Raw genomic sequence first — 23,579 nt, forward strand, 5'->3', positions numbered from 1 at the left:
ATTGGATGGACAAGACATCAATACTATTACCATAACAGGCTGTTTTGTGTTATGGTGATGGGCATTTGGGGGAAAAGTTTTGAGAATAATTAGACAAAAAAAAAAAACAAAAACAAAAACAAACCCAGCTTTCCCAACCACATCCAATGCAGCATTTGTGGCAAAATAGTGGAGTAGAATGACGTGAGTCTGCAAAGATTTCCATTCAGTTGAGATATATATCTATATCTATCTATCCATCTATCTATCTATCTATACACACACACACACATATATATAATGGAATATAATTATATATGTAATTACTATGGTAGTTCATGTTCAGTATAGAACATCTCTCTGTTCTTACTTCAGTTTAGGAAGAATTCACACAGATAGTACCTACCAGCTACTATTGTTGAATAACAGGTTCATAGGCTTTGGCATTGGGAGTTTTTTGTGGTGGGTGAACAATGGCTAATTAACAAAATACACACTCACTCATGGTTCTACAAAGCATGATGATCAGAACCCATTGGGTAGGTTTAGGTGAAGACACTGACAGCACCAAGGTGGTTTAAACCACATACAGATTTGTTTTAAAAGTCCTTCTTGCACGTGAGAGAAGAAGACAGGGATAATGAATTATGACTTCCAATTATTAGAATATTTTAAGTTCTTCTTCATTACCTGGAAAATTACCCAGGAGCAATTCAGTAAGCATTGTGGAGCTACTGGAAGTGATTATAAGTCAGCTCAAGCAACAGTCCTTCTGTCCTCCTTCCCTCCACAAGCCTTCCTTCCCGCCTTGCATATGCTTTTATCATTGTAGTCAATTAAAAAGGAAATATTTGTTCCTTTTGTAATCTGGCTAGAAAGGTTAGAGAGCTCCATAAAACAACATGGAAGAAATAACACATCCTTCCATGATACAGAAGTTCTTAAAAGTATCATCCACACAACACCTGTGTAGGACTTACCTGAAGGCGCTTACTTAAAAGACAGTCTGTGGATGAAGGGGAGTGGGGAGATAGAGGCTTCTGGCTAAAAACTGAGTAAGCCGTGGGAATAAAAGGCACAGCAGAGGGAATACAGTCAATAACATGGTAGCTACACTTGTGGTGAGCATAGCATAAGGTACGGGGATGTTGAATCACTGGGTTGTACGCCTGAAGCCAGTGTATCGTTGTGTGTCAACTATACTCAAATAAAAAAAAAAAACTAAAAATAAGTAAATAAATAATACATCACTAAAAGACACACTGGCTTAAAATAGGAGCTGGGAATAGGCATTCATTTTTTTTTTTTTCCTAGGCAAAGAACTTTATTAACCTTGATTCAAACTTCATTCCCAGGCTTCGTCGGCTTAATTAGCTGCAAAGAATGAATTGTGTATAAGCAAAAACTGAGAAGAGCTGCAGTGTCCAAGAGGCTTGGGCTTAAAAATATTAGAGATCTAGATTTTATCAGATCCATGAACAAAATTTTAAAAAGCAGTCATAATATAAAATAGCAGCTCCCAATCACTTCCTCAAGTTTTATCTTCTTCAGAAGTTGACTCAATTCAGTTTGCTTCATTCTTGGAAGCTTCATCAAAATGCTCCACAAGATCTGAAACTTCATCATCATCCTCCTCTCCAGTAGCAAGTGGTGCTTTTCCATCCACAGACTGTTTGGGCAGAGCTTCAGCCAATCTTCTTAAACTAGTCAGACTGTCTGCACCAAGCTGGTTTAACATACTGGGTAGCGTATCTGTTGGCTGCTTTGTGTCCGCATGGCCTGCGATGGTGAAAGTGTTCACCGCCAGCGATGCCTGAACTTCAGGGTTGTTAAAGTGGATCACTGTTCCTTGGTTTGTGAACATATTCACTTCTTCAAAACCAGAGATATTGCTTACCCCTACCTTCTTTAAGGAGAACTGAAGTTTTTTTTATCATCTGCTGTAGCTGTTCTACCTTCTCTCGACGAGCAGCTCCTCTCCCACCAGTGTGCACTTGTGCTTGCAGTTTGGCGAGTTATCTCCTGGCTCATGATGGTTTCTTTCCTCTTGTGGGAGTGGAAATGGGACCGCGTGGGGGGAACAGGGTTGGCGCTCAGGGGGTCTCAGGTGGACCAGCCCAGACCAGGTGCACACACGTGGGGATGCCGGGACCAGGCATTCTTAATGAGCTGCCCAACGCTAACTAACACACTGGCAGGCAAGAACACTGATTCAGGATAAGTTATTCTACGTAGCTGCTCACCCCTACTCACCTGGTGGACTTCCATGTCCTGCAGCCGCCGTGGCAATTGCAAAAGCAGAAGCAGGCGAAACAGAGCAGTGGGAGTTGTCAGCCGTCTGTCCTGGTTATTTAAAAGAATGGAAATAGCATGGTGAGGCAGATGGGTAATATTCTGTAATGAAAACTCTTATTTTCATTCCTGCACTGGATGAAGGATTGGGCCCAATGCCCTGTATTGTCCTTGTTAATAGAAAAAAAAAAAAGATTTTACATCAGTAATTCTACTCTAGGTATATACCCAGCGGAACCGAGAACATATCCACACAAAAACCAATACGTAGTTCTTGTGTGAATATCCCTAGCAGCATTCTTCACAATAGCCAAAGAGTACAAACACCTAAATGTCCAACAACCACCGAATGTGTAAACCAAATGTGGTATATTGATACAAGGGAATATTATTTAGCTACCAAAGGAATGAAGCACTGATACATACTACACCATGAATGATCCTTGAAAACATTATGCTAAGGGAAAGGAGTTAATCACAAAAAGTCATGCATTGTATGATTCCATGTATATGAAACGTCTGCAATAGGTAAATCCACAGAAAGTAGATTAGTGGTTGCCAGAGGGAGAGGAGAAAGGAGAATGACTGCTAATAGGTACAGGGTTTCTTTCGGGGTAATAAAAATGTTCTATGAGACAGTGGTGATGTGACTTGTGACTCTATAAAAGCCACTGAACTGTATGGTTGATAAAGGCAAACTTTATGGTATGTGAATTATATCTCAATACAAAAAAAAAATAGTTCTTAAAATTTCCTGCTTCAAAAAAATTCCCCACATTATACTACAGATAGAATTTTCTTCCCAAATCACCTTTAAAATAAGGATGCATTCTAAAATCAAAAGGATGCTCTGAGCACCCTTGTGCAGCCCCTTCCCTCTTCAGATACCTTACATACAGCGTCTGATAATGCGGATGCCAACCTCACTGTTTTTCCTCATTCACGCTTTTAGCGAAAATAATTCACTGTGGTTCTGACCTGCAGGGTTTTCATTAGTTTACCCCTAAGTCACACTTAAAATGAGTAAGTATGAGGCGAAGCAAAGAGCTACTTAATACGCCCAAGTAGAAAGCAGAGAACGGCTCCACCCTCTCCTTTAGCAGCAGCAATTAAATATTTGTGGAAAAAGGTGGCAAGTAGACAGATGAACGGGCAAAATTTCAGCTAAACGGCAAGGAAATGTGTGACACCGTCCCCATTTGGATCCTCCGTTTTCTCACAGATTTCAGCTTCCTTCCCATGTTCACATGTCTCTAGGATTTAGTCACATCAGAGAAGAAACAAAGGACTTAATTTAATTCACAAACAGGATGAGGATTTCCAAATAATGCTTATATAAATTTAAAGTTTTCATATATGAATATAAATATGTGAAAAAAGACTATAAAACAGAGCCCTGATAATAGCGACCAAGTGAAAATAGTATTTGTTTCTTATGTTGGTAGAGTTTTGTTTCCCTGGATTTTGGCTCCAGACTCTTCCAGGTTACCATGAACTTATGTGGCGATGGTCAAGGAAGTTGCCAAGGCCTGGACTGATCAAAGCTCTAAGAGTAGTAAAGAGATTTGGCTAAGCATCCTAGTGGACCCGTAACAAGCCAGGGCCAGTCCTGCTTGCCATTTGCATTTACCAGAGCCACTCAAATGTCAGGGTGACCCATGACTGATCAGGAGCCTGAAATGGCTCCACTCCCCCAAGACTGATAGCCATCTGGGTGAGTCGTCATCGTCGTCGTCGTCGTCTTCTTTTTTTTTTTTTTTAAGATTTTATTCATTTATTCATTAGAGACACAGGGAGAGAGAGAGGCAGAGACACAGGCAGAGGGAGAAGCAGGATCCCTGTGGGGACCCCGATGCAGGATTCGATCCCAGGACCCCTGGGGATCGTGACCCAAGCCAAATGCAGACGCTCAACTACTGAGCCACCCGGGTGCCCCCTGGGCGAGTCTTTTGACAACAGCCTGACTCAGGTTAGCTTCTCTTGGATCTAATCACAATGACAACTTCCACCACAGAGCCAAGGCTACAAATGAAGCAGCCGTTTGGAGTATACACTCTCCCTTTTGCTAAACAGTTCTACTCGAAGTAGGAGTACGAAAGTCAAAAACTGTTTACATTTTACTTGGATTACATGGGGTGAATCTGGTTTCATAACTGAATAGTTTTCTCCTCCAGTTTGAAATAACTAACTTGAAGGGAAAGAAGGAAATATTTCAAAAACAACTGTTGTGTTGTTTTTGATTAGTAAAAAAAAAAAAAAAAAAAGTGTAAGGATTAACAACACATCCCTTTACTTTGTTTTTAAATATTTCTAAGGTTTAAAAAGTGTTTAAAGTTTGTAATCCTAGAAGAGGAAAACATTATCTGAATGCATACCTAATGGCAAACCACTATAAAAATGTTTCAAAAAAACAACTGTTATTTGGATTTTTTTTTTTTTATTTGAACAATGGGGAAATCAAAGATTTCTACCTTTTGGTCTGACCGGTTTTCCTCCAATTAGAGGACATTTGGTATGTTCTAAAACAAAGTATGGGTAACGCTTCATAATTTTCATAACTATAGAAAATATACCAGTTCCTGCCACATGAACAATAATGATAACTGGGGTCCCATGCAACTGGACCTTATTTTATTTTAAATTTTTTATTTAAATTCTATTTAGTTAACTTAGTATATTATTAGTTTCAGGGGTGGAATCCAGTGATTCATCAGTTGCATACCACACCCAGTGCCCATTCCATCGGGTGCCCTCAGTAATGCCCATCACCCACTTACCCCATCCCCCATCCACTTCCCTTCCCGCACCCCTCAGTTTGCTTCCTAGAGTTGAGTCTCTTATGGTTTGCCTCCCTGTTTTTATCTTATTTTATTTTTCCTTCTCTTCCCCTATGTTCATCTGTTTTGTTTCTTAAATTCCACATATGATTGAAATCCTATGTTGGTGAGGATGCAGACAAAGGGGAAGCCTCTTATACTGTTGGATGGAATGGAAACTGGAAAACAATATAGAGCTTCCTTGAAAAATCAGAACTAGAACCACCCTACAGCCCAGCAAATGCACTACTAGGAATTCATCCAACTGGACCCGATTTTAGGTGAAATACTGTTCTTAATAAGGTCCCTCCAAAATTGTGGTGTCTCAAATGAGTCTATTTTATATAGAAACTACATTAGGATTCACAACAAGGTATCAGTCTGGGAACATTTTGACAGAAGCAGCGTTGAGATTCTTCAAGAAGCCATCCTCTAAGGACAAGCCTCTCGATTCATGTTACTCCACGGGCAGTGCAGTACAATGATGGGGTCAAATCAGCATTAGTTACAGCAATGACTTATCCTCAAATCCTTTATCTCTCCACTACTTGACAGCAACATCGTTTCCTTCCAACTGATTTTTATAACCAAGATCACAAAATATTTTGGGAGCAACACAGGTAAAAGAAAGGTTCAGAAGCTAGAAACTACCTTTTGCTTTTATATTTCCGTGTCTCCTACTGAGCTTACTTACCTACAGGCTGGCGATAGCGGAGATGCTGAGGCGTGGAGGGTGATCGGCAAGGTGAAAGGTCTGTGCTGTCCACCGCCGGGGAACCTTCCACTCCAGCTCGGTCCACAGGGACAGACTCAAGGACAGCTGCTTGGAAACATTGGGCATTTTAACAACCAGGCTGTGAATTCAAGACATTCTTGGCAGTCTCATGCACAGAAACACAAAGGTTTGCTATGGATAACTGCCTTTCAGAATAGCCAAGATTTTTAAAGGGCTTCAATATGAAATCAAGTCATTCCTCCTAGCAGAGTGCTAATGTCACTAAATCTCAGTGCAGTGTCTTCTTTATCGCTATCTTACTGACCCTGCTGAGCCTGGCTAACCCTACCCAGTCCTCTCTGCTCAACACAACAGGTGTCAAAAAGATCAGGGGATATGCTGTGACTTCCCTACCCTCCAGAAGAGTGGGGGAAGAGAGATATTTGCAGATTGTAAATCAGACTGGGGTCAGAGTTAGGACTTCACTAATTCTTTGCTTTGGTTACCCTCTTAAGCCAATTAGAGTTAGAATCTCTACCACTGTGGCCCTCCAGCAAGCTCTGGGAACTCCTAAGGATCTAGAGCTGCCCTCTCCAAAATGGTAGCATTAGCCAAAGATGAACTAGGTAAATCTAAATTAAAACGAACTAAAGTTAAATTACTATTTCAGTTCCTTTTTTGCACTAACTGTATTTCAAGTGTTCAGTGCCTAATGTGGCTAGTGGCTACAGTACAGGATGGCAGAGATTTACAGCATTTCCATCCTCCCAGAAAGTTCTACTGGATAGCCCTGTTCTAAAACTACAGATCAGCAGGAGGCAAGTGGAAATTTTTAGAATGAACTATTGGGGAAGTTTAAAATCATTTGAGCCTTTTCACTGCAACTAAGATCCCATGAATAAAAGACACATCATTCCTGGGTCACATTAGGCTATTACTGGTGATGTTTCTGTACCACTCCTACTGGCTTATTAACCAGGTAAAACTGCAACTCTGTGCATGTTCTTTCACGGAAAAGCACTACAAAAAATTAATAAATTTCCAGCAACTCTTGTATTTCTTTTTCCTTGGGTTTTTCATTAACCAATAACAGCTGTGTCACCTCTGTTAACTTCACATTATCCCTGTCCGTGGGACTGCTCTCAGCTCAGCTCCCTTTGCCATTCCATTCAAGATTTTCCCCCAATAAACCCTTCCAAAATCCCTAATGACTTCTTGCATGTGATCTGCTTCCTTGGAAATAGGGCCACAATTTGGCTCTTTTGAAATACAAAGGGGCCAAGGAAGGGAAATGGCTCGGCTCTTTCCCTGAATGACATAATTACAGTAAAGCTGGCAGTGATGCAGGATACAGACAAAAAAAATCCATGCTTAGCTGTTAGTTTTATTATTTTCTAAATAACTCTCTCAAAATTCAGTAATGGAAGGCATCTGCTCTGCAAGAGCGACCAGAATATCAAATACATGTCCTTCAGCTGATTCAACCATTCACTCCTCCGAGGCAGATGAAAAAGTCATTTAGTCAGCAATTATACTGAACCCAGAAAACTTCCCAGTGAGAGAGCTGGTCAGGCCCCCGAACAGCCCCTGAAAGGACAGGAAAGCAAAGAATAACACTGTAAGCAAAAGGCAGCTACAGAGAGAAGAAACCATGCCAGCAGGGTGGGGGAGAAGAAGCATTTCCTTCTGGCATGTTCACTTTCAATCAAGTTCCATGCAAACAGCTTTGCTTTCAGGACTAGTAGGCAGATGTGGGCTCAAAACAAATGCTAAAATTGGGAGCACTTTCAGCCCACGGGCAGGCAATTTTCAAGCTAAGAACACAGAAACAGACACCGGGGATGTAGGCTAGGCAGCAACATTTAGGCTGGGTTGCACAGCCGTGACCTGAGTGCACACGGGTGGGTGAGAACCTCAGATACAGGGAGCAATCCTGTACCTTCCCTTTCTTGCCTGCCACTGGGTGGACTTTTGTGGAGATCCTACTGTGGGGTGGAAAACGTATGTGAGCTGGGTTGATATGTGCACTTCTTAGGAGAATCCAGGGTGGAAGAAGGTGGGAACTGCCTACTAGGAATTAAAGGAGGGCACTAATGAATAATAGGTGAGCCTGTAACAGATCTGGGGACTGAGCTGGGTGGAAAAGAAAGTGCATTCGTTTTCCCTATAAGGTTCATTGTTTTGCTCACTTTAAGGGATAGCTCCTATTTCTCTTCTTTTCCTTTATGTCATTTGAAGTTCTCTTGCCAGGAGATATTGCAAGGCTGGCATTATCATTGCAATGACAATAAAACTGGACAAAGGTCACTAGCATTTTTCAAATGGTGTGCCCTGAAACTGTCTAACTGATCAGCAGTGAGAGAGACCTATGGCCTCAGTATGGACCTATTGGATGAAGCTGATGTTATGCAATGAGGTTGTACAGAGTTGATTCCTGAAGTGAAAAGCCAAAAATGTATCAACTGTTGGCACAGGATTCTTATTCAAGTTTGCCAACTGTTTTAAGTGTTAACATTATGCAAAGCACATGCAAACATCTTTCAAATTAAAGACAGATCAGTGTCTCCCTTTTTTTTGCCAATTAGAATTTTCAAGACCAGACAACAGAGTTAACACAGCAGCACTCTTGGCTTCTACAGACATCGTGTACACACACACACACACACACACACACACACGCTGAATCTGTCAGACTTATGCTGAAGTGTTTTATCCAAGATTTTCTTAGGCCTATTGATGACCAATGTTGCCCATTTACCAATGCAAAAATAAAAGAAAAATCTATGATTCTTTTGTTTCACTTCTTCAGAAAAATACCACAGAGCTCCCTGGTGTCCAGTGTTAATTCTGAACTTTCTACTCACAGCATTTTCTTTACGGGAATCCACAGGATAAATTATTGTCAAGTTCCAGTAGCAAGAAAAGATGTGTCTGTACACCAGTCTATTCTTACGTTTCATTATGAATCACATAATTGATTACTTTCAGAATCCAAACCTGGGCTACTCTAGGAAGTGCAGAAGACCACACAAGTGTTGTGTTCACTCACTGTTCACTAACCATTCCCTTGGTCTCATACAATTTTTCTTCATTGCTTGATTTCCTTATTAATTTTATTTTTAGCCCATGTTCCTATTTGAACTACCACTTAACAGGATAGGAAGTAAATACATTGAAAGTAATCAGAAAACAGCTACAGAAAGGGAAAAGAAATAAAGATATAAAGGGGCTGGAGAACAATCTATCATCAAAAGAAAGCTGAAGCAGCCATATCATCAGACAATCTAGATTTTAAACCAAAGACTTTAACAAGAAATGACGAAGGGCATTATATCATATTTAAGGTGTCAGCCCATCAAGAAGATCCAACAATTATAAATATTTATGCCCCCAACTTGGGAGTAGCTAGATATATGAATCAATTAATAACAAATACAAAGAAACTCACTGATAATAATACAATAATAGTAGGGGACTTTAACACCCTACTTATAGCAATGAACAGATTGCCTAAGCAGAAAACCAACAAGGTAACAATGGCTTTGAATGATACACCTGACCAGATGGACTTAACAGGCATATTCAGAACATTACATAAAGCCGCAGACTATATATTCTTTTCAAGTACACATGGAACATTCTCATAGTGGGTCTGTGAAAACAGATCACATGCTGGGTCAAAAATCAGCCCTCTAACACATACAAAAAGATTGAGATCATACCATGCATATTTTCAGACCACAACACTATGAAACTGGAAGTCGACCACAAGAAAATATTTGGAAAGACTATAAATACATGGAGGTTAAATAGCATCCTACTAAAGAATGAACGGGTTAAAAGAAATTTAGAAAGAAATTAAAAAGTACATTAAAGCAAAGGAAAATGAAAACACAACAGTCCAAAACCTCTGAGGTACAGCAAAAGCAGTTCTAAGAAGGAAGTATATTGCAATATAGGCCTATCTTAAGAAGCAAGAAAAGTCTCAAATACACAACCTAACTTCATCCCTGAAGGAGCTAGAAAATGAACAGCAAATAAAACCTAAAGCCAGCAGAGGAAGGGAAATAATAAAGATTAAAGCAGAAATAAATGATACAAAACAAAACAAGAGAACCGATTAATGAAACTAAGAGCTAGTTCTTTGAAATAATTAATAAAATTAATAAACCCCTAGCCAGACCTAAAAAGAGAAAGAATCCAAATAAATAAAATCAGGAATGAAAGAAGAGAGATCACAACCAACACCACAGAAATACAAACAATTATAAGAGAATATCATGAAAAATTATATGCCAGCAAACTGGGCAATCTGGAAGAAATGGACAAATTCCTAGGATCATACAAACTACCAAAGCTGAAACAGGAAGAAATAGGAAACCTGAACAATCCCATAAGCAGTAAAGAAATTGAATCAGTAATAATCTCCCAAAAAACAAAGGTCCAGGGTCAGATGGCTTCCCAGAAAAATTCTACCAGACATTTAAAGAGTTAATACCTATTCCTCTAAAACTGTTCCAAAAAATAGGAATAGAAGGAATAACCTCCAAACTCATTCTACAAGGCCAGCATTATCTGGATTCCAAAATCAGACAAAGACCCCACTAAAAAAGGGGTCTTACATCATAAAGGCCATATACACAAGATCCACAGTTAATAACAGCCTCAATGGGAAAAAACCAAAGGCTTTTTCCTCTACAGTTAGGAATAGGACAGGGACATCTACTCCCACTATTACTATTTAACATGGTACTGGGAGTCTTAGTCTCAGCAATCAGACAACAAAAAGAAATAAAAAGCATCCAAATCGGCAAGGAAGAAGCCAGACTTTCACTATTTGCAGACAGCATGATACTCTGCATAGTAAACTCGAAATACTCCACCAAAAAATTGTTAGAGCTGAAACATGAATTCAGAAAAGTTGCAAGATATAAAATCAATGTAGAGGGGCCCCTAGGAGGCTCCATCAGTTAAATATGCAACTCTTGATTTTGGCTTAGGTCACAATTTCAGGGTAGTGGGATTGAGTTCTGAGTCAGACTATGCGCTCAGTGGAGTCTGCTTAGAATTCTCCCTCTCCCTGTTTGCACTCTAAATAAATACATAAAATCTTAAAAAAAAAAAAAAGATTCTCTCTCTTCCTTTTTTTTTTAAAGATTTGTTTATTTATGATAGACATAGAGAGAGAGAGAGGCAGAGACACAGGAGGAGGGAGAAGCAGGCTCCATGCCAGGAGCCCAACGTGGGACTCGATCCCGGGACTCCAGGATAGGGCCCAGGCCAAAGGCAAGCGCTAAGCTGCTGAGCCACTCAGGGATCCCCCTCTCTCTCTTCCTATCCCTCTTCTCCTCCCATCCACCTTCCCCCATCATACTATCTCTCTTGCTGAAAAAAATAAATCACTAAAAACAAATAAATAAAATCAATGTACAGAAATGTGTTTCATTCTATATACCAATAATGAATCAACAGAAAAATAAATCAAGGAATCAATCTCATTTACAATTGCACCAAAAACCATAAGATACCTAGGAATAAACCTAACCAAACAGGTAAAAGATCTGTACTCTAGAAACTATAGAACACTTCTGAAAGAAATTGAAGAAGACATAAATAAATGGAAAGACATCCCATGCTCATGGATTAGAAAATGTCGATACTACCCAAAGCAATCTACACATTTTTTTTTTGAAGATTTTATTTATTTATTCATGAAAGACACAGAGACATAGGCAGAGAGAGAAGCAGGCTCCATGCATGGAGCCCAATGTGGGACTCAATCCCGGGTCTCCAAGACCATGCCCTGAGCTGAAGGCAGACGCTTAACCACTGAGCCACCCAGGCATCCTGCAATCTACACATTTAAAGCCATCCCTATCAAAATACTACCAGCATTTTTCACAGAGCTAGAACAAACAATCCTAAAATTTGTAAGGAACCACAAAAGACTCTGAATAGACAAAGTAACCCTGAAAAAGAAAAACAAAGCTGGAGGCATCATGATTCTGGGCTTCAACCTATATTACAAAGCTGCAGTCATCAAGGCAATATGGTACTGGCACAAAAACAGACATGTGGAGCAGAACAGAGAACCCAGGAAGGGGCTATAGGGTCAACTAATTTTCAACAAAGCAAGAAAGAATATCCAATGGAAAATAAGACAGTATCTTCAACAAATAAAAGGGAAACTGGACAGCAACATATAGAAGAATGAAACTGGACCGCTTCCTTACACCATACATAAAAATAAATTCAAAATGGATTAAAGACTTGAGTGTGACACCCAAAACCATAAAAATCCTTGAACAGAGCACAGGAAGATATTTGCAAATGATGTATCTGATAAAGGGTTAGTATCCAAAATCTATGCAGAATTTATCAAACTCAACATCCCAAATAATCTGGTTAAGAAAGGGGCAGAAGACATGAATAGACATTTTTCCAAAGAAGATATGCAGATGACTAACAGACACATAAAAAGATGATCAACGTCACTCATCATCAGGGAAATACAAATCAAAACCATGATGAGATACTACCTCACACCTGTCAGCATTGCTAAAACTAACACCACAAGAAACAAGTATTGGCGAGGATGTGTAGAAAGGGGAACCCTCTTGCACTGTTAGTTGGAATGTAAACTGGTGTAGCCACTCTGGAAAACAGTATGGAGGTTCCTCAAAAAGTTAAAAATAGAACTACCCTACAATTCAGTAATTGCACTACTGGGTATTTATCCAAAAGATACAAAAATACAGATTCCAAGGGGTATTTGAACCCCGATGCTTATAGCAGCATTATCAGCAATAGCCAAACTACTATGGAAGGAGTCCAAATGTCCAGGAACTGATGAATTGATGAATAAAGAAGATGTGAGATATATATATCTCACATTTATCTCCAATATATGTTGGAATACTACTCAGTCATTGAAAGAAATCTTGTCATTTACAATGATGTGGATGGAGCTAGAGTGTATTATGCTAAGTGAAGTAAGTCAGTCAGAGAAAGACAAATGCCATATAATTTCACTCATATACGGAATTTAAGAAACAAAACAGATGAACACAAGAGGGGGGAAAAGAAAGAGAGAGGGAAGCAAACCATAAGAGACTCTTAATAAAAGAGAACAAACTGAAGGTTGATGGAGGGAGGTGGGTGGGGGATGGGCTAGATGGGGGATGGGTATTAAGGAGGGCACTTGTTAGGATGTATGCAAGTGATAGACCACTGAATTCTATTCCTGAAACCAACATTGTACTTTATGTTAACTAACTAGAATTTAAATAAAATAAAAAAAAATAATAATGATGCAAAGAAGTGGGATGGAATAAATAAGTGGCATGGGAGGCCTGGGGGGCAATCAATGAGTGATAAGGGGGTGCACATTAGTGGATGTGACTAAGAAACACAGAACAAAGGAGCTGGCATCTCTGGAGGACAGTCTGGCTACAGTGTGCTTCATCAAGTGCCATGGGGCCCACCTGACACAATCCTGGAACTTCTCCATCACCCAGAGTGAGAACAGCTCTGCATTTAATGATGAGCTGGAACAGCAAAATGACATTTCTCACTCATGAACCATGTGGATAAACTAACTCTTGAAAATCTAACTGTAAATCATTTGTTTTTGGAGAAATGCGGTGAAACTAGAGACATTATTAATCCCTCAACTATTTTTCTTTTTTTTTTTTTTAAGATTTCATTTATTTATTCATGAGAGACACACACACAGAGAGAGAGAGAGAGAGGCAGAGACATAGGCAGAGGGAGAAGCAGGCTCCATGCAGGGAGCCGGACATGGGACTCAATCCTGGGTCTCCAGGATCACGCCCTGGGCTGAAGGCAGCGCTAAACCGCTGAGCCACCTGGGCTGCCCTCAACTGCTTTTCTAATGTGGCAGAGAACCTAATATATTTTTTAAAGGTTTATTTATTTATTTGAGAGAGAGAGAGAGAGAGACTGCATGTGCAAGCAATGGGGGGCTGAAGGGAGGAGTGGCAGCAGGTTCAAAAGGAGAGGAGAGAGATAGAAGCAGACTGCCACACAGGGCTCTTTCTCATGACCCAGAGACCATAACCTGACCCAAGAGACCAAGAGTCTGATGCTTAACCAACTGGGCCACCCAGGTGCCCCCCCTCCCCGAGAACCTAATATTTCTACCACACCATCATTCATAGGTTTTCTCCACCTCTAGCCACTGGCAATAAATGATCAACACTGCCACATGACAAGCTCTCCAGGTGCCACTGGTTGTGACCACAATGACTGCACGTCTGTCCAACATCTAGTAGACTTTGTCTGTGTCCTTCCTGCAGAACTTAATCCAATTCTTATTTATCTTGGTCTCCCTGAGTCTAACTTGATCCAGGAAAAAAACTACTGACTCCTACCAATGACTACACCTCCATCTTAGATAGTAGGGCAAACAGGTTTTATATGACATTGGACCATCACGACACTCTGGGCTTCGGAGTTGAGACCAGAACGAGGGAACTTGGTGAACAATGTCACCATCTGTGTGTAACAAGCCATGGTGAGCAATGGGCAACTTGACTGAGGACCTCTAGAACTGTAACATGTATTTAGACCAACCTCAAAGCCATGAATGTCTGACACTAACATGCTTAATCCTAAAGCTCTCCTAACTCAAAATAACACAAGAATTCAGACTTACTCCCAGACTCCTCTCCTTACTGCATCCACTTAAAGGAGGGAACAGAACTTCCCATATTCTGGGGAATTCCTGTCCTTCCCTGAGCACCAGGACCCGGGGCGGGGGAGGGGGGGGGGCGCTGGGGAGCAGGGAAGTCTATGTTAAACTTCCCTAAGTCACTCTCTCCACAGAGGTTCACAGGCACTAATGTTGGATTGAACCCCAGATGCACTTGTCAGCTTGCATGTTGCCTCATTATTCCTGAGAAGAATCCATTATGATTCTACTAAAGCTTGTTGTTCTAATGACTTTTTAATTATCTTCCTCCTTGCCTCCTCCTTAGTTGCTAACTTGTCAATTTAACGAATTTCTTGTTTAAAAGGGTGCTACTTTTCATGATGACAACCATCCAGGTAAAATTCCATTTAGTATTTCACTCAGGAAGCTTATTTTTAAATTATCTGAGTTAGGAAGTACAGAGAAGCTTCAAGCACGTAGAAAAGCAAGAGACTACGCTTCCATCTGGGTGATCTTCGTTGAATTTTGGACACTTCGATTCCCATTTTTTAATGTTATCAGTAAATAAATCAGTTATCATACAGCAAAAGAAAAAAAAAGCTGTTTGTTAATTTGGCCATGAAACCTTTTTTATTTTCATCACAGAAACACTAAACACAACAAATGTCACCTCCTCTAACCTCTACATTTTACCAAGCTGCAGAAGGTAAGGTGACAGGACACAAGACTGCTGGTGAGTTAACTGAATGTTTTGCCTGATTCAATCATGTAACAAAAATTCACTACCTGCCAGGCACTGGCCAAGGCACCGAGAGTACAGAGACCAACACGATAGACAATGTTGCTGATCTTATGGAACTTGCATATCCAGGAAGGAGGAAGAAAAGCGTGAAAATCCTGAGGCAGAAATGATTGAGGTGTTTCTGAGACACAAAAAGGAAATCCCTGTGACTATATCCTAGTAGATGAGGGAGCATGACAGGAACAGGGGTTGAAGAGAGAGACAAAATCCAAGTCTCATAGGATCTGAAGGCCTTGTGAGGGAAAATGAATATAATCAGGAAAACATATCTAATTCATCTTTAAAAAAAATCATTCGGGGTGCCATGGACAATGAACATCGTCTCAGATTTTATTTTTCTCCTTCCATCTCTGTTGTAATATGAAGAAGCATTGTCTTGGTAACTAAACTGAAGAAGCCATCTTAATGCTTCCAGGCTGGGTCATCCTCAGCAGGGGAGGCTGCAAGCAGTTACAGATGTTCAAGGCAGACCCTGGAGAAGAAGAAGGCTCTGAGGCCCAAGTTCACAAAAGAGGATGCCCACTACCTACCTCTACACAAAGTTTCATATTAGGCTCTTTACCCAGTCAGCCTTAACCAAATTCCACGAAGAACCTTCTAGTAATACCATTCAGATAACTCTGTTCTTCCATATACAACTGATGACAATTAGCCTTTTGCCGTAGAAGACCTCAGGACAGCTACTTTTGCTCTCCTTTGCACACAGGCTAGAGTTACCTACAGGAATTTCCTCTTCTAACTAGCCATTGTATTCATTCTACTTTCTACAAAGAAGTAGGAAAGCTATAAAGAAAGGGATGTGGCGTTCCAGAAGGAATGGTGGGGAAGGGGGCCGACAGCAAACATGGGGTGTGGCAGCTGGGTAATACCTCTTTGAATACTTCGTTTTAGCTTGTTACACAGATCCATGCGGGGGTTATCCACGTGCTCTTCTACAGATCCCGGGCTTTGCTCTGGAGAAGGAAGGCCTCTGCTAAGATCCAACGGTACTTTCCCGGTGTGCGGTGGTGGGGAGGCAGCGGGGCTGTGGGTGGCGGTAGGACTACTGGATGCTGAACAGGTGGTCAGGTCCAACGCTCCTATCCTTGAGTTCAATGGAGAAGTCAAGGACAGCTTTCTGGCCCTCACTGGGGAGGACGTCCTGGACACAGCCAGCGGTGGGGGGGAAGAGAATTTGCGACACAAGCGTGGGGATTTGCCATCCACCAAATGTTCACCTCTACTGTTCTGGCTGGTAGCAAAAAACAATTCCAATGACCTAAAAATGAGAGCAGAAACTATTAACAGATTATAGCCAAGTAAAAACTATTCCCCTGATATCATTCAGAACATGCTCCCTACATGAAAAGGCCACAATATCATCACACTTCTGTTGTTGAATTTCCTTCATTTAAATGCTACCTATATACCACACACTTCCGAAAGGAATACAGACACTTTTTAGACTGGGTCTAAACCCTTGCTTACTAAACTGTGGCCCAAAGACAGCAGCACGGGTATCTCTGGGGAGCTTGTTAGAAATGCAGAATTCAGGCTCTATCCAGACACGCTAAATCACAGTCTGCAATTTAACAAGACCCTTGGGTGATTCTTAATGTGTGTGAAAGTTGGAAAAGCACAACTGTTAAAAATAATAATAATAATAGGAAAGCCTAAAACAATAGAGTTAGCTTCCAAATAATCGTGGAGCAAGCAAAGATGACCTGGGGACACTAGCGTTCTCAACTTCTTCTGTGGAGAACCATCTGTGACCTCTACCCACCCCTTCTCCAGGCAGGGCATATAAGTTCCCAGGCAAGCCAATCCTGTAGGAGCAGCTCTGCGGAGTGTCTGTCTTCCCATCCCCATGGAGACCCAGGGACCAGGGGGGCTAGCTTTCACGACAGGCAGATCCTGGGCCTACCTGACAGGAATGGAGGTAAAAGGCCTCTTGTATATGTCAGAAAGTTTTGCCAGCACCACAGCTGCCGTAGTGAAAATACGATAGGTGTGCAGAAAGGTATTGAGGAAATCGATACTGAGAAACCGTAAGTCTGTCAGCCGCTCCAGGAGGCGCTCCACGCTGGCATAGCGGATCTGGGGCACTTTGCAGGAGTTGAGTGTTTTACTGAAGCAAATGTCGGTGTCATCTTTGTGAAGACGGGCATCAGACCTACGCACAAAGCAGGAACATAAGAATAAAACCAGGATGTGGCTTCCTCTCGGCCACAGAGTATTTCAGAATGTGGAAACATGCACTTGTATGGGGGCTTCCCACTGCAGTTGATAAAAGATGTTGATATGACTTATTACATGCAAGAAGGCAGGGCTATTAAAACATCAAATAAATCATTATAATTTAGGAAGGTCAGAATTAATTGTGGAGAAGGTAATAATAATCCATTTCACTCTGTGGATTCCTTCTGCAGGGGAAGAAAAATAATTTTCCCTCTACCTTTCTGAGTTCTTGGCGGAGACTTTTGTAATAAAAGACAGATTAGCAGGAGATAAACAAACAGAAGTTGATTAACATGCATCTCTCATGTACACATGGGAGATACCCAGGGAAAAATAAGCAACTCCCAGAGGTGGCTTAGAATTCAGGCTTAAGTACCATCCTAATGGAAAAGGTATGTGTGTGTGGCGGGGGGGTGGGGGGGCGGGGAGAGGGTATAGGCCTCTTAGGGGAGTGTAAATGATTTTTAGGAAAGATAAATGGGCCCTTAGGAGACTAGATGGGAGGTATGATAGTTAGGGACAGTTCATCCAGGTGGGGTGTTGACTCCTAGTCTCCTCTCCTACAATAAAAGTCAATCCTTCCTGGTTGATGAAATTCAACCAGGTTGAATTATGGTTCTTAATTTATGACAACTGAATGCCTTTTGGAGGATCTGTATTTAGGTAGCAAATAAGAAGAGTTCAGAGAAAGTTTCTCCCTGCATTTGCTGTTTTTCAAGTGCCTACAGCTCAATCAATATGCCCAAGTGGCATGTTTTAGGGTGGTACATTCTGCTATCCTTCACTTCTCTCTCTACTTCAATCATGTTTTCTTAGGGAAATGAAACCAAATGCCCCATTTAAGCAGGGACATTGCTTGTGATCTTAGATCAGGATATCAGAAGTGTGCCTAAAAAGTAATGGGTGATGTTCTTCCCACAGATAGGGAGAGGGGACAGGAAGACACAGATATCACTGCTATATCTGTGGTTATTTTTTTCCTCACTTTTAATTTTGTGCATTTATATTCTTCCCTTTTTTTCTTAACTAAACCAACAGGTTATAGCCTTAGGTATTTTTCTCTTTAGAGCTGGCTCTTTGATCAATTCTACTGTTTTTCTATATTTTAATGTATTCATGCCTGTCCTTATTTTCTTTCCACACTTTCTTAGTTTATTTTGTCATTCTTTTTCTAACTTCTCTAACTGAATGCTTAATTCATTCCATTCTTCCTGGCTCATTAATGCATTTAGGGCTATCCATTTTAGGAGTACAGTTTAATCCATAAATTGTGTGCAATGTTATGTCTTCATTATTTTGCAATATTTTGTAGTGTTAAAAATATCTTCATTCCAAAAGAAAAAAAAAGTAATGGTAGAGATTCGCCATTGCCCCCTGCAGTGTTCCGCTTTTTTTTTTTTTTTTTTTTTTTTTTTCCCTCACTGTGTAAAACCTCCTTAACCCTACTGGATTCCCCAAGTGCCTGAGCAGCGTGTGCAGGTGGATGAGCACACTGAGGGGAAGGTTCACACAGTAGCCCTCACAATCATTGGCTGTGCTCAGAGCCCTCAGCCTGTGGCACACATTTGTTAGAAAGGGCAAAAGAGGCCAGCAGAGAGGCAAAGCTTGTAAGAGAACATGCTTGAAAGCAGAAGTGGAATCCAAGTGGGGCTCAAAGAAATGCACACCTTCATTAGGACTGCCCAGACCTTTTGCATTCCCTTCTGAGACTCCTTGTTCCTTCCACTGCAGTATCTCAGAACAAGCCATCGGTGAAGTTCTGGATTTCACCACTTGATTAAAGGACATGCTGCAGGGCCAGGAACGTTCAGTGAGGCAACTGCTTGCTTAGAATCAGTTCGCTTGTTTTGAGTACCCTTAATTAGCCCCTTCACTTCGAGGGTTTTTAAATTATATATTTATTTTCTTTCAAACAAAAAGGAATCAATAACTTTCTTAGCTTGCTCTTGGAAACTTCCCACCCCAACATATGCTTGGTGCAGGCAAAAGTACTTCATTTGCAGGCTCAAAAGAGCATTTTAAATGAGCAGCTTACCCTGCTGAGGAACTAAGGGTGGCCTGTTACTTTGAGCCACATTATTGATCTCGAAAATACACAAGTGCATCTTTTTGAGATTCTTGAAAATAGTATGGGGCTCTTTTTCCCCACTCTTTATGTGACCCTTACTCTTTACTTTTATGGTTTTTAATTTTCTCATTAGGAGAAAGATCGTAGAACTTTCATGAATCAATCAGTCTTCTAGAAGATGACTGATTAAGGTAATCACTTTCTCCCCCACCATTTTCCCAATAATAATCTCTATTTTCTAAGAAAGGTGAGATCAACTATTATTAAAAGGAAGGAAGACTTATCCTTCCATACCCTAAAATGGAAAGCACTGCTTAAAGGGGTATCTCCACTTAATAAATATCATAATTTTGCATTCTAATGGTAGTTTAGGGCTTTGCATCTTTCGACATAATTACTTTATTCAAAACATCAGAAAAAATGGGGCACCTGACTGGCTCAGTCAGTAGAGCACGCAAACTCTTAATCTCGGGGTGGAGGGTTCTAGCCCCACATTGGGCACGGAGCTTACTTAAAAAATAACAACACTGGAAGAAAAAATATGTGTGGCAACATGAAATTAAAATAAAACTAATTACACCACTGTCCTTCAAAATTATGATTACATTTTCCTTTTTTTTTTTTTTTACATTTTCCTTTTAAGAAAAGAAAATAAATTCAATATAATGAAATTATTTGTCTTTTATTACACTGAACACAGTGTTTATTTCCTAAGGGACTCTCCAGTAAGGTAGAATGCATTACCTAAGCCTCCTGTGACAATAACAATTCCTTTTTGGTCAATACTGTAAAAAGCAATCTTGAGACATCAAACCCAGATCACCTATTATAATTACTAAAGTTTTAAAGGGAAGTGAGTGCTTGCAAAGTGATGCCATGTCAGTAACAGATACAATTAATATAGTTTTTCTTTTAACTCTCAAAAAAAGTTCTTTTTTTTTTTTTTTTTTTCGTGGTATGTGGCTAAGGAGATGCACAGGGAGGCACTACTACAGGACTTAGGGTAGAATAGGGCCACAGAGGGAATATCAGAAGGAACAGAGACTGCAAAATTATCCTCTTGCCTCTGACTGAGGAAAACTAGACTCAGTGAAGCTGGGAAAAATGAAACAAAGAAACATAGGAGACTTTCCTCTGCTGTGGGTTTATGGCTAGAATGAGATAGATGGGCATCAAAATGTGCATGACTCTAATACAAAACCTTTACAGCCTGAGCTACAGGTTTCTGCCCTAGCAGAAGAGCGGTCTCCATTCACTCAAGGTCACTCTGTGCACCTGAAAGGGGGAAAGCTTGGTCTGTGTGGGGGGTGGTTACACAGATGAGGTTGGACATGGGCATTGGTCAAATTGACCCCACAGGGGACAGAAGATGCATTTGGGTTCCAGCCATAACCAGTCAGGCACAAAAGGGAAGTTTGCATCTGTATTTGTTTTTAAAGTCAACAAAATGTATGTCTAGCATACGCGAAGTAACCTTAGGGTTTAGGAGCTTATAACTTGGCCACAATGTCCAACTTACATATTTTCATTCTAAAGCAGTTGGGACTTTCATGGCTGTCTAGCCTTCAAGAAAGTACTTTCAGAAATGAATAAAAGTAACATAGGCTATTTTGTGAAATATTAAAATAAGAATCCCATGGTAGAAAATTTAAAATTTAAATCATCAAACCCAGTGATGTGAATTTAAAAATTAAGTCACAATTTAGACCTTTTGGTTGAATATTGCATACCTGGTCTTAATCTTAGCATCATACATTTTTAAATAATGTGGTTAAAAAAACTATACTGTATTAAAAACCAAAAAAACTTAATGCTAAAGGAATCTTTGCCCTGGAACCTTAAAATGATTCTACCTAAAATGTTTTTAAATTTGACCAGTAATTTAAAATATTATCATTCTCTTACAGTTTATATTTTCCTGTAATAATTACAGCAATAGTATAATGTACACTGCCTTCATCTCAATAGTATAATGTATACTGCTTTCATCTGATACAATAATTAGTAAGTTCTAAAAGCTATACTGTTGGGATGGTGCTAAGCATACTTATTACCTATCAAAAGAGGAAAATTAATGTTATTTATTGCCTTAGCACAAACAGCTCAGACCTAAAAAAAATCCACATTAAAAATGCATAGAAGACAAATATTTTCATAGTTTTCGTGTAACTTTTTTTAAAAAGATATAACAGGACTGCTTTCAAAAATACATTTTATTCTTAGAATTTGAGCTGCAAATAACCAAAAAAAAAAAAAAAATGAGAACAGGGAACAATTTGGTCAGCTTTGAAATACTCCTGAAACACTTCCCGAATTTGGAATAGAAAAAAGTATGTAGAGACAAAAGCATTAATACAGAGAGCAATGGCACATAGTTAATGATACCACTTCTCATTTTAAACTACAGTTTCCCTATTGATCACCTTATAGGATATGTTTTGTTAACAAAGTAGAGAAAGAGCATGATGACAGACCTGGGCAAATCCACATATGAGCAGTAGGTAAACGTACCATGGGAAGACCAGTTGACTCCTGTCAAGTGCCTTCGAAATCTAAATATATATCTCTACAACCAAATCCAAGTAATACGATTCATACCCACTGGGAAGATGCCAGAAGAATCTGCCATCCTTTGACCCAGCTTCTGACCTTGGATACATCTGGCTGTCACAACTTTCTATATTGAACTTGAAAAATCTCAATAGGCCTTTTGTCTTGAACGAAAGCACATGTAACAGTATAAAAAACATTTTTTATGCTATGAATCAATAAACTATGAAAAGCCATTTTGAAAGTCTTATGATTTATAATAGCACACCATGAATTATCACATTCCTGTCAAGAAACATACTCATAAAAATGAAGTGGAATACTACTGAAGCAATATTTTATGCAGGGCTTTATCTTCTTTACCAATTCGACTTGATTAAAATGTAAGGGAAAGGATTATTACACTTACTTAATCATATGGGGCACAGTAACTTTGGAATTCTCCTCAAATACTATAGTCATTAAACCATTACACCGTATATTGTCCACACACTGTGAAATGAAAAAATAAACAATTACAATCCACATGCAAACCTGGGCAGATCATATATTCTCAGAATTGTTTATAGCCACAAAAACAAGTTTAGTTTCTCATTTCATCTGTGCGCGCACACACACACAGCAGCAGGAAACATTATACTTTGATGAACAGATTCAATATCTAGATACCAAAACTGTGCACCTGGCGAATACCTGAGGATAGGTATAAGAGCTGTATTCTCCTGGAATGTATTTCCTAAGGACTCTGGCCTCAGTGTCACATCATGACAATTCTCTGTCAGTAGCTGCACCAGTTGAGAGGTTTATACCTTCTGACAGAAATTGCCTCTGCTGTATTCATTCTCTGCCCGAGGGTGGTCTGGGGCAGGCTGAGTAGAAATGATGGCTTTCTTGGATGGAATTCATCTTCTAGATCACTAGTAAACTCTATGCCTGCCTCTGAGGTGTTTTTTGCCGACAAATTCCCACATTTTACTAGTCTCTCTAGCAGTTTCTATTGGCACCATGTTGATTTGATGAGGATGTATTGTGTACTTTCTCCTCTTTCTGGAATGCATAAAGCCCTATTCATCATTTTTCTCTTTTCTCTAGAGGAGGAAATTCAAGAACTTTTGCTAATTTCCACTGCCTTATTTACTTAGGCCTTATCAATTTAAAAATTCCCTCTGCAACTAGAGAAGGGTTAGAGAAGGATTTATTTTGAATTACACATATTCCCTTTGAACAAAACAGAAAATGAGAAAAGATTTAAGCCATTTTTAAAATCAAAAATTATCTCTAGTTACTAGGATACGGCATAGTGATTTATAACAGTAATTAAATGGTGTAAAGAGGTTGATTGGTGGAGGGTGAGGGCATGGGAAAGAGTGTCGTATAAGGACCGGACTTACACACAGGGGAGAAGACATGGGATAAGTGATCCTTTACCCCAGTGGCCTTCTTTTCATTCTCAAGGTTTCTAAAGC

The 23,579-nt window shown here is 40.0% G+C and overlaps 1 protein-coding gene and 1 pseudogene across 2 annotated transcripts in view; both read right to left on the minus strand.

Moving 5' to 3' along the window:
* The window catches only part of RASGRF2 (Ras protein specific guanine nucleotide releasing factor 2), a 240,834-nt gene that overhangs the window by 95,778 nt on the left and 121,477 nt on the right, over nt 1-23,579 (minus strand). For both annotated transcript variants that reach the window (XM_077866482.1, XM_077866488.1), the window contains exons 13-17: nt 22,523-22,605; nt 17,182-17,430; nt 16,148-16,536; nt 5,782-5,907; nt 2,233-2,322 (exon numbers count right to left, since the gene is read on the minus strand). In XM_077866482.1, the coding sequence (XP_077722608.1) occupies nt 2,233-2,322; nt 5,782-5,907; nt 16,148-16,536; nt 17,182-17,430; nt 22,523-22,605 (937 nt within the window). The remainder of the gene's footprint in view (nt 1-2,232; nt 2,323-5,781; nt 5,908-16,147; nt 16,537-17,181; nt 17,431-22,522; nt 22,606-23,579) is intronic.
* LOC144294673 (transcription factor BTF3 pseudogene) lies at nt 1,276-2,212 on the minus strand (annotated as a pseudogene).

This window comes from Canis aureus, chromosome 2, assembly GCF_053574225.1.
Source record: "Canis aureus isolate CA01 chromosome 2, VMU_Caureus_v.1.0, whole genome shotgun sequence".
In the NCBI taxonomy this organism is placed as follows: Eukaryota; Metazoa; Chordata; class Mammalia; order Carnivora; family Canidae; genus Canis; species Canis aureus.